The sequence below is a fragment of the Peromyscus leucopus genome, chromosome 9 (assembly GCF_004664715.2).
Source record: "Peromyscus leucopus breed LL Stock chromosome 9, UCI_PerLeu_2.1, whole genome shotgun sequence".
NCBI classification, from domain to species: domain Eukaryota; kingdom Metazoa; phylum Chordata; class Mammalia; order Rodentia; family Cricetidae; genus Peromyscus; species Peromyscus leucopus.
The window spans coordinates 110,486,247-110,502,992 of record NC_051070.1 but is presented as its reverse complement, the minus strand read 5'-3'; the positions used below and the strand labels follow the sequence as shown (position 1 = coordinate 110,502,992).

The 16,746-nt window shown below is 48.3% G+C and overlaps 1 protein-coding gene across 15 annotated transcripts in view; it reads right to left on the bottom strand.

Moving 5' to 3' along the window:
• The window catches only part of Cacna1d (calcium voltage-gated channel subunit alpha1 D), a 304,291-nt gene that overhangs the window by 71,660 nt on the left and 215,885 nt on the right, over nt 1–16,746 (bottom strand). For 14 of the 15 annotated variants that reach the window (XM_028860844.2, XM_028860851.1, XM_037208760.1 and 11 more), the window contains 8 exons: nt 14,116–14,276; nt 12,704–12,929; nt 12,408–12,615; nt 8,295–8,415; nt 5,393–5,507; nt 4,663–4,732; nt 3,798–3,864; nt 3,055–3,202 (listed from right to left, as the gene is read on the bottom strand). In XM_028860844.2, coding sequence (XP_028716677.1) covers nt 3,055–3,202; nt 3,798–3,864; nt 4,663–4,732; nt 5,393–5,507; nt 8,295–8,415; nt 12,408–12,615; nt 12,704–12,929; nt 14,116–14,276 — 1,116 coding nt within the window. The remainder of the gene's footprint in view (nt 1–3,054; nt 3,203–3,797; nt 3,865–4,662; nt 4,733–5,392; nt 5,508–8,294; nt 8,416–12,407; nt 12,616–12,703; nt 12,930–14,115; nt 14,277–16,746) is intronic. The other variant, XM_028860847.2, reaches the window with a different exon arrangement.

The following is a 16,746-nucleotide window of genomic DNA, read 5'->3' as shown; positions in this document are numbered from 1 at the left end:
TGGACACAGGCCTGAGCCTGCCAGGCTCCTCCAGGCTGTGGGGCTTCTTGGGGGAGAGACCAGGAGGAGGCTGGCCAAAGGCTATGTTGCTCTTGTTTTCCAGCCAGGAAGAACAGTGTGGCCCACAGTTTGCCCCACCAAAGCCCACAGCCAGCTTGTGGTGTGAGCAGTTTTGTGTCAGAAATTCCACAGAGACCATTTCATCCAATCCTTACACATGAGGTTACTGTCCTCCAAAAGATGAAAGATGGGACCCGGGACTGAGTGATGGCTCAGTGGTTAAGAACACTGGGTGCTCTTCCAGAGGACCTGGGTTCAGTTCCCGGCACCACACAAGGGCTCACAACCCTTTGTAACTCCAGTTCCAGGGAATCCAATGCCCTCTTCTGGCCTCTGTGGGTACTGCACACATGTAGCACATAGACATATATGCAAACAAAACAATCATACATATAAAAATAAATAATAAAAATATGAGAAAACTGAGGTTTATGGATATGAAAGAATGTTAAGGTAACAAAGCTAGGAAGGATCAGGAATAGAGTTCAAATCCAGGCATGTCTAAGTGCTAATTTTTTTCTACCACAGCATAAAGCCTGACTCATGAAAGAAAACTGGGCCAAACTAAGTCCCTTGAATAAACTACACAACAATCTACAACCCAACTTAGTTGCAAGCTAACTGGAGGCCTAACACAGGAAGACACTCCTGTAACCAACGGCTGGGCCCAGGTGGTGTAGCGGCCAGACAAGCTGGCTCTCTCACTTTGGGGTTCTGGCCGTGCTGACATCCCCACACTGGGCGGCGCAGAGCTCCTGGAGTGCCTCTCACTTCGGGGTTCTGGCCCTGCTGACATCCCCACACTGCGGCTCCTGGAGTACCTCTCACTTCGGGGTTCTGGCCCTGCTGACATCCCCACACTGCTGCACGGAGCTCCTGGAGTGCCCTCCGCTCTAGGGGCTGCTCCACCCTCTCAGTGACTCAGTCTTTGCTCCACTCAAAGGTCAAATTTAACTTGCCCCAAGCTTTCATTCTAACACAAAGAACAGGACACATTCCCTTCGTGATCCACAAAGGAACCATTTTACAAATGTGACCAGCAACAAGGGAGAGCTGGTGAAGTCCCGCTGTCTGGAAATTTTGTCATAAATGTCCTTTTTTAGAACACTTTATTACTTCTCTTTACTCACTCTCTCTTTTCCCACCTCTCCCTCCCTTCCTCTCGTGTGTGTGTGTGTGTGTGTGTGTGTGTGTGTGTGTGTGTGTGTGTTTCATACGGATATGAAAGGATTGAACTCAGGCAGTCAGGCTTGGTGGCAAGCACCTTTACCCACTCAGTCATCTCACTGGCCCATAAATGTCTTATTTTTAATCCAATAGTTGGTTCACAAGTACTCCTTAGAGGTGAAGCAGACGCTGTTGAGTTGTTTGTTCCCATGGAAGGATCTCACTGCATTTTGTGATGGGTTTCTCACAGAATCCTGCAACCCTGAGAAGTGAGGAGGGCAGCTGGGTCTCTCGACCCAGGTCCAAGTCTTTCATGATGGCTCTCAGGGTCCATCAGAATCTCTCCTGTTCCCCTGAGGTGCCATGGGGCTGGGTCAAAACACCCTACTCTCAATATTCAAATTTAAAGAGTTTTTTTTCCCCTTGGGAAAAATAACTTTTATTTTCAAAACTAGGAGCCACCTTTATATGATGGTGACTCACTTCAAGTGTCCCCATCTTGGGCTACTCAGCATTGTGCACTTCCTGGAAGGCTTGCACAATGCAGTAGCTGGGCCTGGGGGAAACCTTCCAAGACAATGAGGGCAGGGATGCTCTTGACTTCTGGAAAAATGGACCAATTCCTCCCATAGACATACATAAGCTATGGACTACAGGCATCCCTAACAGTGTCGCAGTCTTTTCTATTGTTTCCCTTTTAAAGGATGCTCAGTGAGGAGCTGTCTACCAATCATCCGGGTGGACCGGATAACTCAGCAGGTCAAGACTTTGTATGCAAGCCTGACAACCTGAGTTCGATCCCGGAACTAACACAAAGGGGAGAGAAAACCACATCCATAAAGTTGTCCTCCACCCTCTCTATGCAGGGGGACACGTGTCCTCCTGTCATTCACACACAACTCCAACAAATTAACTTGGTAAAAGATCATGAAGCTGTCATGGTTCAAGGACTCCAGCCTGCCTTGCTTCCCACTCGAGTCTCTGCAGGGCCTGTGAATTACACAGTGCTCCTCTCCGACAGCCAAGAACTACTTCTGCAGTTCTTCTAGAAACCCTTCCAGGAGCTACCTATCCCCTGGCAGCCCACTTAATCCCAGATGATTTAAACCTAGAAACCAGCTAGTAAATAGACTTCTTTCTCCCCCGTGTATGAGTCATTACCATGTTCCTGGTGAGCACCTTATCATTTTAATACGAGAGACGCTATTTTAAGCACAGTTTCACAGTGCTGAATCAAATGTTTAGAGCCTATAAAGCATCATGAGCAATACCATAAAACTCAACAGGGGGGAAAAATCACCTAAATGGGACCCGAAAACGAAGATGCTGTGCAGAACCTGCTTTACAAAATTCTCATCCCATAAAGCATCTTAAGACAAGATCCACTTGTTAAGAAAGGGTGCTAGAGGTGGCCAGTGTACACACCAGGAGAGCCGTGGACTCCACCATAATGTCTTACTGAGCTAGACGCTGCCCTATCGCTGTTCCCAGGCGGGGTGTGTGTGTGTGTGTGTGTGTGTGTGTGTGTGTGTGTGTGTGTGTGTGTTTGTGGGGTGTGGGTGTGTGGGTGTGGGGGGGGATTCTGGAGCAGGCTCCTCCCAGGACTCTGTCCCACCCACAAGGGAACAGGACACTTCCTGGGGGGGCTGAATGCACTGCAAAGGCCGGGAAGATGAGCAGGACTGAAGGGAACTTGTGGAGTCCAGGAACACGCAGGGTCGGAAGCGGGCTGTGAACCCTGAACCCTGAGTTCTTTACCCCACCCCCACTACCCTCAAGAGTCACTGTAGAGAGACAGCAGCAAATGATGAGGAAGGAAGTATTTACGGGTTGGTCTTGCTAAGAATGAAGAAAGCACTTCCTTCGGGGATGGGCGCAATTTTCTCCTTCATGTTCAACTCTGAGATTCTGCGAGGGCGGGGACCAGCAGGAACCTCAGGCTCATCCTCCTCCTCCTCCTCTTCCTCTTCACCTACTTTAAATGGAACAGTTTTTATAGGTGTGAAGGATTACATATGGGTCTGAATTATTGTTCTTAACTTCACTTTAAAATGTTGCTTAAACTTTAACAACATCCACTGCTTCCACCAACTAAAGCCTTCCTTTTCCTTCAGAATATGGGCTGCATGAGCATGGGGTGGGACACGCCCATCCATGTCTGCTGCACTTAGCTATGGAGTATGGGGGAGGAGGCGTCCTCCAGGGCACAGCATGGCTATGGCCACAGACAGTAAGAGCCTTGCTGCCACCCTCCCAACATGTGGCTGTTTCCCGCCGCCCCCTTGCTCGGTTTCAGTCAGAAAAACTGTGGATTTCCAGTCACAGGCACGCTTACCCTCAGGCTTCGACACCCACAACCACTTCTCCAGCAAAAGCTGTGCCTATCAGTCCATCTTCCTCTTCCTCAACCTGGGATTTAAGTCCCTCTGTGCTGCCTGTGACTTTGGGGGAAAACAGAGCTAACTGCTCTCCAAGACAATGGGGCCCACGGCCTTGGTGGCCTTAGTGGCCCCATGTGACAACCCCTCCCCCCATATCTCCAAACTTCTGGGCCTCTCTGCCCTACATACCTGGCACATCACAGGGCGGGTAAGGGTCCTTGTCTTCCGTCTCTTCCTGATAATCATCAATTGTAACCTAGGACAATAGAGAGGGAATGCTGACTTAATGTACTTCAGAGGGCCAAAGCCAGAGCGCCACCCTGCCACTCAGCAGTACGAGGGCTCTTATGCAAGTGTGTGTATGTGTGTGTGTGTGTGTGTGTGCATGTGCCGAGATGATAGATGGAGAGTCCGCTTCAGCCAAAAGGCCCAAGAGCAGGTAAGAGACAGGCCGCCACCCAGGTCACAGTGGGCACTGCCCAGGGTTCTGTCCTTTGTCATTCCAGTGCAGGCACATACACTGTGTGATAACCACATTTAGATTCCTGTCACTCAATTAGACTGTGAACTCCATGGAGGTAGTCTAGTGTTTGACATGAAACTGTCACTCACTCATGGTTTATCAATTTCATGAACAAACACATCACAGAAATATCCAGAGCTGTCCTAAGTGTGATGAAGCCTGATAGTGCAGCCTCAAAGCCTCCTAGACCACCTGGACTCTAAGGTCATCTCTGGGAACAGTGGACTACTAAAAACCCCCAGTTTTAACACCTACTAAGAAGATACTAACATAATTGTAACCATGGATTATGTCTGACCACACAGCTGCAACTCACAACAAAACAAGTAGTCCAATTGCCATAGTATCCACACCCTGTGGTGAAATGTTGGTCAATCAGCTCCCTCTCCAACTCAATCAGAATCCCCAGGCCCATATGGTAGGCTCTATTTTTCACAGTAAAATATCACACTCAAGGACGCTTTCACGGTATAAGTGAAGACACCAACAGAATCACTTTGAAACACAGAGAAGTTATTCTGGAAAAAGTACCTTGTTGTCACTGTTGGCTATCTGGTTGACTTCTGGTTTGTTGTTCTTTTTATTTTCTAGGCTTTCTTTTCTACAGGTAAAAGAACACAAGAAACCGAATAACCGTATTGCTGTGTATTAAAGGGCTAACCAGGATTCTGAATCAACAGTGCTGGATGGAGGAGCAGAATTCAGTTGGAAACACTGATGGCCAAGAGTACAGGGCAACACAAACTCAGGGCTTCCTGTTCATCTAATGCAATGGAGCCATTACACAGATCATCTTATTAAAATCCTCAGCCAAGAGCTAAGCAGCACTGAATGCATTGTTTAATTATGACGCCACAATTAACTGTAGTGATTCTGTAAGCACAGGGATGTGTGACTTCCACTCTGCTCTGAGGGTAAGAGCCAAGAGCCTGCCTTTCATCCAAGAGTCCCTTCTCTTTAGTTGGTACCACATAGTTACCCATAATCACTGTAAGGCCGCAATCAAGGGCCTCAGCTCTCGGGAAGCGTGGCTGAGTCCCCAGCACCCCTCGGGAAGCATGGCTGAGTCCCAGCACCCCTCGGGAAGCATGGCTGAGTCCCAGCACCCCTCGGGAAGCATGGCTGAATCCTAGCACCCCTCGGGAAGTATGGCTGAGTCCCAGCACCCCTCAGGAAGCGTGACTGAGTCCTAGCACCCCTCGGGAAGCATGGCCGAGTCCCCAGCACCTCTGAGAAAATGCCTCAGTGAAAACAGGATTACCTGGCAATTTTTTTCCTTTCTTTTTCTTCAGCTTCCTCTTTCTGAGCAGTGTTCAAACTTTCAGCATCAGCCAAATTGTCTACAGCGATGGCCAAGAAGACATTCAGTAGGATATCTAATTTGAAAATCTTAAGGGTACAATGTGTTTTTAAAGATTTATTTATTTATGATGTATACAGTGTTCTGTTTGCATGCATCCCCGCAGGCCAGAAGAGGGCACCAGATCTCATTACAGGTGGTTGTGAACCACCATGTGGTTGCTGGGAATTGAACTCAGGACCTCTGGAAGAACAGTCAGTGCTCTTAACCTCTGAGCCATCTCTCCAGGCCCAATGTGTTTTTAAATGCAACTATGTAGAGTTGATAATGGCCACGTTACACTCCTCTGCTCAGGTGGCTGACCCTAGTGTGACGGTCCCTTGGTGCAACTGGAGAACTTGGTAAAATCCCACTTTAAAAAACAAGTAAAAAGCATAGAATCCTATGTAGGGCCCCCTGACTATCTACAGAGATGCATGGAAACACACATTTCACTGTCTCCTTCTTATCTACCGCTGCACATTCATGTAGCACACTGTGTTTCATTTTCTTTGAAAGCACACATTATAACATACATATTCAAGGGATTCCTTTGCAAGCCAGACACCTTCAAAGGCCACAGGTGACTGAACGATGATCTCATCACACAAAATAGCAGGAGGCTTTCTCCTCTAGCATGGGCTCCAGAGTCTGTGGCTAGTTCCTTTATTCTTCACTCTGCAGATACCTGCCAGGGATGGCAATCTAGAGCTCCTGCCAAGAGAGGTTAGGCTGTGTTCTGGAGGGCCCCGCTGTGGCTAGACTTGTGGCTGAACATACTTTTATAAATGGTAATGTATCAAGCAAATAAGCTTTTTTAAATTATAAAACTGCTTGCAATGTTTTCTAGGATTTTTAGGGAAAAAATGTTTTCTTAATGACAGCCTTAAGTCGGATGTGATTACTTCCTTATTGACTAGTATTTATGAACCCTGTGAGAAGCCCAGGGGGGCTGAGGGTCTTGTGCTGGGTGCCCGTTTCCCTAAGCCTGATGCTCAGCCTTCAGCAGGGGCATAGGAGAGACAGGAACAGTAGACCGCGGCCCCATGTGCACTGTGTATTAGAAACTTCCAGGTGGGCTGCTGAACACATATATCAGTGAAAGCTAACAAGGGCCTAATGGTAAGAGTGTGTGTGTGTGTGTGTGTGTGTGTGTGTGTGTGTGTGTGTGGCGGCGGGGGTGGGGTGGGGTGGTGGTGCCATGTCTAATTCTATTCAAGACTCCAGGAGGATGGAAACCTGGGTGAGTTACATTGAAACTTGAACAAAGCATCTCTCCTGGGCACAGGGAGCTGGAAACTCCTCAGACAGGCTTTACAATGGTGACTTAGACAGGGGTCAGCATGGGGAACAGCTGTCTCAAGCATGTCTCTCAATGGACCCCATGAAGAAAGAATCCCATTCTTGGCCTTGCAATGACACTAAACTTGTGGGAAGTGGAGTGTAAATCTGGATCAATGTCACCTGCATTCAGAGGCATGGCCCAGGCTTCCTAAACAGGGGTGTTCTGGGAATTCATTCAGAAAGATCTACAAAGCACCTTGGGTAGGCCAGGCCCTCTGGGTACTGGGGATACGGGAGGAAACATGATGTAATGGAGAATCTGTCCCAGATGGAGACAGGCAACCTAAGCAACTCTTGAAGGACCTCATGTGGTGGCGTGTGCTACAGAGAACCTCAACAGGGAGCCAGAGAGGAGTGACAGGAACCAGTCGGCAGACTCAAGCCTGGCACACAGTGTGGCTACAGCCAGTCAGGAAAAGGAAAACCATTCGCTTAACCATGTCCTCAAGGGCCAGTATGCACCATTTTACCAGGAAGCAGGTCAACACCAAGAAGGAGGCTCCTGGCCCACAAAGCTGTCATCTGGCTGGGGAGGAGGGGGCATGCCCACAGAAGTTCCAGTGGACAGTGGACTCTGCACACGATCAACAGACATGGACAAAATCTGAGGGGGAATTCAGAGCTCAGTGAACTCATCTGTGAGTAGAGGAGCTCCCTGGAGGACAGGGCCCTAGAACTGAGCCCAGGGACTCAGCAATGTGGTGGACGTGCTGAGACAGGGTTTCCCCAGAAATCTCATAGCATAAAGCACTGGCCCTAAGGACGGCAGGGCGGTCAGCACGAGGGTTCCACACTGAAGAAAGGAGACTGAGAGGGATGAGCTACAGGGATCTGGACCACTAAGGACTCGTCCATAGCAGGACGTTTTAAATCAGCAGGGAGGAGAACATGAGGTGTTCACGTCTGTAGGCATACTTATTTGCCATCGTTACGAAGGTTCTTCATATGGTAGGTCTTATGCTGGGCATGGAGGAGCCAGAGAATAAACAGACACAAAGGCAAACTTTACAAGATCCCGAAGGGGCTGGTGGAGGTAAACAAAGGGACCCAACAGCCCACTGCAGGGAAGAGGAACCGGGCAAGTCAGAGAAAGATTGCACACCGTGATAGAGAAGACAGGCAAGCGAGGCAAGACTGGGACGACCCATCAGGGGCTCCTCACCGCTCGTGGGGTGACGTGGACGTAGCCCTAGCCTCCCAGCGACGACAACATGAACACACACCAGGCTTCCCTGCTCGCCCTGTATGGAGGCACGACACTAACCCTTTATCTGCTGGCACCTGTACGGGCACTGTTACCGGCATGACTCTATGGCTCCCATCTGCCATGTGGACAGAAAGGCAGCGTGGAGCGGACAAGGGGAAGAAGGCATTTGTCTCCCTTAGCCCTACAGCTGCTACCATCACCACAACCACTGGAAAATTCACAGGGAACAAGCAGTGACGGGGACCGCACAGTTCTGGCCCTTCCAAAGGATACAGTTGCCACAGATGAAAAGGATGATGAAATAGATGCAGACAATCATCCCGGAGGAGGATGGGCCTCCATAGGCCATGATGCCATCATACATCACCGCATTCCAGTCTTCGCCTGTCAGGATCTGAGAACACAACAAGGCTGGGGTCAGACAGCTGGTGGACTCCTCAGGCCACCGCTGCCATGCCAGAGTTCCTCGGCTACCACTAACCCTGACCTCAGTGGCTTTTCTCAACCCAGCTCACGATGAAATCGATCTATCTGATATCCTGCTGAAGCTTCAACCTATTACTATTATTATTTTGTTTTTTTTTTTCAAGACGGAGTTTCTCTGTGTAGCCTTAGCTGTCCTGGATCTCGCTCTGTAGACCAAGCTGGTCTCAAACTCACAGAGATCCTCCTGCCTCTGTCTCCCAGTGCTGGGATTAAAGGCATGTGCCACTACTGCCTGGCTCAATGTATTATTTAATTTTGCAAATAAGAGTTGTTTCTTGTAGCTTTTTTCCTAGACAGCGATTGATGTTGGTACCTGTCTGTCTGGCACCTTTGTCTATGGATTAAAACACACACACACACACACACACACACACACACACACACACACACACGCACACACACACACACACATACACGGAGGGGGAGGAAGGGGAGAAGCCACTGGTAACTTCTCTTATTTTTTTAAGCATACCATATTTCTACAAGTGGCTTTTCTCCATTCAGTGATATTCCTGCAGACCCTGACTAAGGAGCTTCTTCTCATTCATTTTGCTCAGTACATAGTATTCCACATAGCGAATGTCTGCAGAGACAGGGAACCGTATCCATGCATTTTCAGAATCGGGGAATCCTGTCACATGAAAGTGTGTAAACTATCTCGAGAGTAGAAACAAGCTGTTTCAAATGTAATCTTCTCTATTGATGATACCTGGTAATCCAATCCATTCTGAAATCCAATCAGACAAACACAGACTGCAGTTTTTAAAATGCTACCCCCCAGGCAGAGAGTTTATCTTCTATGCAGACCAGAGTCAAACAGCAAATGGGCAGATAATTGAAAAAGTGGCTCTTGACTTCACTCCCTATAAAACGACAATGAGAAACCATTTCCCCTGACAGGCCAGCAGCAATTATGAAGTGCAAACACCCACCTCAGCAAAGGGAAGGAGCACGGGCTGCCTCCAAGCTGCTGCCTGGGAGTGAATGACTTCCGTTATAAGCAGAGCACTGTCTGGGTACCAAATAAGAGGCAGCCTTTGCCCAGAGGTTCCACGTGGAGGACCTGTCCCGCACATCTAGTCTCCCACACGCGCCTACTGTGTCCTGCACACTCAGCTCCGCCCACTGGAGCACTGTGAGGGACTGGTCACAGAAGCAACGGCAACCCACGCCCACGGCCTATGTGGGCTTGTAACCTTTCCTGGATCAAGTAGGCGGCCCATCTCTTAAAGAGAAGAACCGACTAAAACAAGACGCCAGACAGTATGTGGTGGGCAAACTCACCCCGGGTAAGCAGGTCGAGTGACTCTCACCTGTGACCAATATCTAAGGTTACTCGGAAAACTGGACAGTAGTGGTTACCACCCAGGAAGACCGTGTGTGTATGTGGGGGGGGGTGGCTGGGTGGGAGGACTGCCATTTTGTATTTTTATAACACGTACATTTGGTGTCATATGAATGTATTGCAAGAAAAAGGAAACAAATGTTTCCTGAAAAAAAATAAGAAACAAACAAAAAACCAGTAACTAGCCAGCAGCCATGACTTTTAAATAATTTAAAAGAAGACCCTATCATGGGTTTCAAACTGTGGGGTATGACTTCCTATGGGGTCGATTACCAGGCCATGAGGTTATAAAAGCCCTGGTAAGAGTAAAAGGTTTCTGAACATACAACAAACAAAAGTTAGTTCAAAAATCCAACCTTTAATGAGCCCGAGATGTTGCTGGCAGCCCTGACGCATGCTGTATTGCACAAGGTCCCTGCAGCCTGAGACTGAATTCACAACACGCCCACTTAGCACCGTGCATGCTCTCAGACCATGCAAAGCCGCGAACCCTCCCTGAACTCCCTGGGCCTGGACTGCCGCAGGCTGGGAACAGCAGCGTTTTTACTGCTCACACTAAGTTCTCTGCTCTTACCGAAACACACGCGCGTAATTACAGAAAACAGCGACTTGCACGAGTTCCTCTCACAGCCCCTCTGCAGGCAGCTCTGCAATAGTACATCTTTGGACTGGATTGTGTTCAAATATTTGATTTTAAAAACTTCTATTTCAGTTGAGGGTTTGAAATTTGGAAAAAATTTCAACAACAAGAACAACAAAACAACTTGTTAAATAAATTATGGTAGAATTTCCAATAGTTTCTGAAAGGGCCTTAAACATACTTCTGCTGTTTTGTATTACATATTTATGTAAAGTGGCATTCTAGGAACTGATGATGATAAAATAAAATTATTCAGTATTCAGCCAAGATTTCAGAGTGTGTGTGTGTGTGTGTGTGTGTGTGTGTGTGTGTGTGTGTACATGTTCCTATGGTGTACCTGCAGGTCTAGGACAGATAGCAATGTTGGGTGTCTTCTTTGATCCCTCTTCACTGTGTGCTTTGAGACAGGGTCTCCCCCCGAAGCTGGCTGGAGCTCCTGGATTTGGCTAGGCTGGCTGGCTAATGAGCTCCAGGGATCCTCCTTTCTCTGCTGTGCCCCACATACTGGGATTACTAATAAGAACTGCCATGCCCAGCTTTTTTATGTGGGCACTAGGAACCCAAACTCAGGTCCTCATGCTTGGCAGGTGCTCACAAACTTTCCCCAGCCCCAAGATTTAATTCTTTCTCTATTTATGGATTAGTATGCAAATTTGCACTTGTCTTTTTTTTTTTTTTTTTTTTTTTTTTTTTTTGGTTTTTCGAGACAGGGTTTCTCTGTGTAGCCTTGCGCCTTTTCCTGGAACTCTGCACTTGTCTTTAATAAATGTTGAAAATGTATGTCTTCCAAAGATATGTTCTTTAAATTTTTAAGGTTTACTTTTATTTTTAATTGTGTGTGTGTGTGTGTGTGTGTGTGTGTGTGTGTGTCTAGGCACAAATATATTTTTTAATTCTTTATGTTCATTACCAGCAAATGTTTGATTTGTACACACATACACACACACACACACACACACACACACATACAACCAATATACACAAGGTTGTTAAAAAAAAAAAAAAAAAAACTTGGGGTAAAAATGGTTGCAAGCAGCGAAACGTTTAAGAAACCCCAGCCTACAGCAGTAGTAATTCTATGAATCTCAAATGACCATATGAGAAACCTTCTAGATCATTCTCTGTAGACACTGTGTTCTTTCAAAGTCACAGAAGCGAGAATAAGGAAAGCTACTATGACATCTACCTGTTTCTTGCCCTTCCCATGATGCCCTTGCTCTTCATCAGGACTAGATGTTTGGATGTTTGCTAATGACGTGTGACATCTGGGGAGGGTGGATGGCACTGTAAGCCAATCTCTCAGGTTCTGACCACAGCAGGGGCCCAGCTGGAAGCATGGGGGGAGGGCTCAGTGTCCCCCAGCCCAGGTTAGCACTGTGGCTAGTGTGCTGCTCCTCCAGTGACAGCATCCCTGTGAGACACTGTCAGGGGCCCCACAGCACAATCAGCTTCAGAGCCTCACTCCAAGCAAAGGCAGAGGCCAGCCCAGCCGAGCCTACCACCTGGACTCCGCTGACGGCACATCAAGACATCCCAGCTATGGGTCCAAATTCACTTCTTGGCTTGAATCTATTATAACTATGATTGCAAATATGCCTTGTGATATAAATAAATAAATAAACAAACAAACAAACTCGTGAATAACAAGAGGACTTTAGAGTCTATTTCACAGAAATCTCACAAAATCAAACAAAGAGTGTTTGGGTTTGTCCTATCACACAGGGAGCTGGAAGATACTGTAGAAAAAGTTACGTGACATTAAATTCTGCCCCAGAGGACCGTGGGGCAGAAACGATTGATAAAACAGCATCTTGAGGTCTTAACGAGCTGTGGGTAGACCCAAGAAGGCACGGGTTCTAGCCCTCGGGCTTCCGCTCCCAACACGTGCTTTCGGGATGGGGAGGCGGGAGCTCACCTGGAACACAGTCAGGAGCGCCTGGGGGAAGTTGTCGAAGGTGCTTCGCTTGGTTTGGGTTTCGTCGAAATTAAACTTCCCACCAAACAGCTGCATGCCCAGCAAGGAGAAGATGATGATGAAGAGGAAGAGCAGCAACAGCAGTGAAGCAATGGACTTCATGGAGTTCAACAAGGATGCCACAAGGTTGCTCAGGGAGGTCCAGTGCCTACAGGTCAAGGGGAAGGGGGTGAACCCAGAGACCACGGGAGAGGAAGAGGGTGTCCCCCGCTCAGGGAGGGTACCCACATCTCTACCTGGTCACTTTGAAGATCCTCAGGAGGCGCACACACCGGAACACGGAGACCCCCAGAGGGGACATGAGCTCCAGCTCCACCAGAATGGTCTCGGTGATCCCCCCACACACCACAAAGCAGTCAAAGCGGTTGAAGAGAGAGACGAAGTACGCCTGGAGGCCCAAGCTGTACATCTTCACCAGCATCTCACAGGTGAACAGCGCCAACAGGACTTTGTTTGCAGTATCTGGGAAGACAAAGGGCAGGCGTGCTCTTCATCCCTCCTCCCTTCCATCGGTGCCCGCGGCAGACACGGCAAAGCCTCGTCCCGGCCTCACTGCTGCACCGGGGACAGGCACCATCCTTATTGCTGCTGGCCACCACCCACAAGTGAGTCTGGAGAAGTCACTCGGTTTCTATGAAATGGTAGAGACCTTTACCACAGGAATTCCTGTAGCCTGTCAACACTAAACTCTTTAAGATTGTGCATTGAGATCACATTATAGGTTTTTTTTCTTCAACACCCCCATCCCCTTCCCACATAGACACACTTTCCCCATACAGAGAGAAAATAATAAATAAATAATAAAATATGACATTGGTGAATGACCACTTGTGGCATCCTAGTGTCAATTATTATTTCTTATTTATTTATTTTCTCTCTGTGTATGGGGAAGAGGGGGAGGGGGTTATCAGCACATGTGTGTGGTTGAGCATACGCAGGGGTCAAATGAAGATGTTACATGTTCCGCTCGATCACTCTCTGCCTTATTCCCTCAAAGCAGGGCCTCTCACGGAACCCAGCTAGTTCCGGGGACCCTCTTGTCTCTGTCCATCCCACAGAGCGGGGGTCACAGGCATCCACTGCAGTGACTAGCTGTCTATACGCGACCTCTGGGGTCTGAACTCAGGCCGTCACGCTCACACAGCAGGTACTTCACCCGCTGAGCCAGCTCCAAAGGGCCAAAGAAATGTTTTTAGTAGCAAGAAATAACGCCACGTAGGCTGAGGGGAGCAGAAGCCAAAATACAGAAAGACCAGTCAAGAGTTCAAAACCCTCCAGTCTGGAATGGGCTCTTCCGGGGATGATCTCTACACACCCCAATTCTAGCCATCCAAAGCAGTGGAATCAAAATCACTTACCAAAAATACTAAAGTGGGGACAAAGCTTCCAATGTGGCAGGGAGACGGACATATCAACTCCAGAATTCCTGGGTGCTGGGCTATCTCAAGGCTGGGGCATAAGTTAGCTGACATGGATAGTGTAGGCAGTACGTCTGTTCCAGGGCCAGTCTGAGTCTGGACGGTTCTACTGCGCCTTAGTTCTAACTGGATGTTCTACTACCCCATTACATTTCAGATAATACTGAACACATGTGTTCACTGTAAGCATCTCTAAGTCAGAACAAAAGAAGAAAACCTTCCAGCCATACCTTGAATCTGTGTCAGCCAGTCTGGCTGATTGTAGTGCTCAGAGGAAATAGTTAAAGTGTTGAGAAACACCAGGACAATGACCAGCCAGTAAAATGTGACGGATTTCACGGCAGCCCTGCATCTCCTGCGATTGAATCGGTTCCAGCGACGCCAGCGTCGGCTGAAAAAACAAGCAAACATTGCTCTCTAGAACATGGGCAAATACAGCATCTCGGAGGCCAATAAACTTTACTGAGCAATAAAAGTTCACATCAGGTGGCTTAGGAAGGAAAGATGTGAACCACCAGCACAGATGCGAACAGACCCCATGATAAAAACTGTTAGTCTTATCATGCAGCTTTCAACAGTATAATCTTGAATGAATTGTGTTATCACTTTCCCTGCTGGCTATAAATAACTCCAGGATCTGATCTGACATATGCAGCCTGCAAGTGGGTTAGAGAATCCAGACATCTATAGACTCAAGTGCAGATTCAAGACTGCACCGGTACACACACAAAGATCTTGGGGGTGCCATATAGCACATGATCTGTCGGGGGCAGAGGGGCAGAACTACTCGGCTTATTACATGTACAAGCTTGTGTGGCAGCTTATCATTGTACAGAAGTTATTAGGCAGCAGAGCAATCCATGGCCACAACTCTCTTTTTAGGGAAGCTTTTAATCCTTTCTCAAATCTCTGGCGTGCGTTCCTCTGGTGCCTCGTAGGTGTCAAAGCTGAGTGGGACATGTGTCTTCTGGCTGAGTCATCGGGTGCCCTTTCTAACTAGTAATGCTCAAAATATACCTTTAGGAGAAGATCCAATATTGAATCGTGTTTTCATAAAAATAAAACGAGCAGAACCAAACAGACACGTGACATGTCCCCACCCACCTTCCGTCTCTGTTTGTGATTAGGGAAAGTCATTTTTCCCTTTGCCTGTCTCCTTTTTGGAAAACACTTCCCATCTCCTTGCCGTACGTGGACCGTTAGGCACCACAGACTGCTTGCTCTTCAGCAACCTGGAACCCAGGGGAGAACCAGCTGGGCTGCCAAGTCCCTTCTCTTCCGGCCATGCTGTCTCGGTGTCTGTCAAGAGGGCATTTCCTCTCCGGGTGGCGGTGGCTCACGCCTTTAATCCCAGCACTCGGGAGGCAGAGCCAGGCGGATCTCTGTGAGTTCGAGGCCAGCCTGGGCTACCAAGTGAGTTCCAGGAAAGGCGCAAAGCTACACAGAGAAACCCTGTCTCGGAAAAAAGGGGGGGGGCATTTCCTCGGAGGTACGACTCGGGGAAAATCAAGGCTGCTTCAATGTCACGCAGCTGTGTTGCTATGCTAAACCCATGCAAGCCAGGAAGCCAGCAACAGATGAGCAATGGGCGGCTTCACACAGACCCGGCAAGCTGGGCTTTACCCTGCAGTTTCCGATGGGACAAACGGCATCTAGAAACATGATGAGCAGCACAGACTACTCTCCTGAGGACTCGAACGGCTCACAGCTGGGCTCTCCTGGGACACAAGGGAGTCCCCAAAGGCTATGCTTGGTGGGTCTGTCTTGCACAGTAGTGACAAGAGAAAAGTGACCCACAACATCTAGAAGACCTCGGTGTCGTACTCGCTGGAAACATGTAGCACCTCTAGTTTCCCTCCCCGGGCTCAATTATGTGTGGGTGGTGGGAAGGCCGCATTCCTGGACACTGCTAGTAAATGGAGACACAAAAGACACTTTTCCAGGGTTGGGGGCCTTAGCCGGCACAAAGGGTTATGGGTGAATGACAGCTGCAAATTCACACAAGTCGAGCCCCAGATTTAAGGTGTGGGAACAGGGAGAAGGGAGCCTACATGGTCTTCGGAAGAGCCAGAGAAGGCTTGTCTGCAAAGCAAAGAGCTGGGCTGGACCTTAATGACTGAGGACTTTCCAGAGGTAGGTGGAAGTCTCCCTAGAGGAGACATCAGGCCAAGGACCCTGGAGGCGAAGCCACCAAGGCAAGACACCTATAGAAACAGGACAGTCTGGGATGGCTACAGAGTCGAGGAGGATTTGGGGAGGGATATCAAAAGCTGAGGCAGAAGATGAAAGGCAGGTGTCAAATTAGGGAGCATTTCTGTGGTCTTTGGTAACAGAGACCCACAGAACAACTTAAATTTTACTTCAGGTCAGGTTGAGATAGAATTTACATGCAGCAAGTCTATTCTTTTTAGGCCTACACTCGGTCAGAAGTGTAGAACACTTCCATCACTCATCTGAGTCTGTTTATGGCCCTCATCTCCAGATCAACACTACCGGTCTGTCTTCTAATGCCCATTGCTGTGTTTCAACTAGACTGCCAGAAAACCAGAATCACGATCGGTATCCTTTTGAGGCTTTTTTTCCTCACCCAAATGCTTTTGAGATTCATCAGTATTGCTTCATTATCAGTAATTTAAAAAAAGAAATGGTATTGTGTGTGCACATGTGCACATGAGATGTGCTGTGTGGTAACCGGGTAACGGTGCTGCGCCCTGTGTGTGGTGGTCGGGGACAACTCTGTTGAGCTGGTTCTCCTCCACCTTTAGGTATGTTCTAGAACCCAGGCCACCTGGCTTGCACAGCAAACCCCTTCCCCAGTAAGCCACCTCAGTGGCCCTCTCAGCATTTCCCCTTCCTCCTGT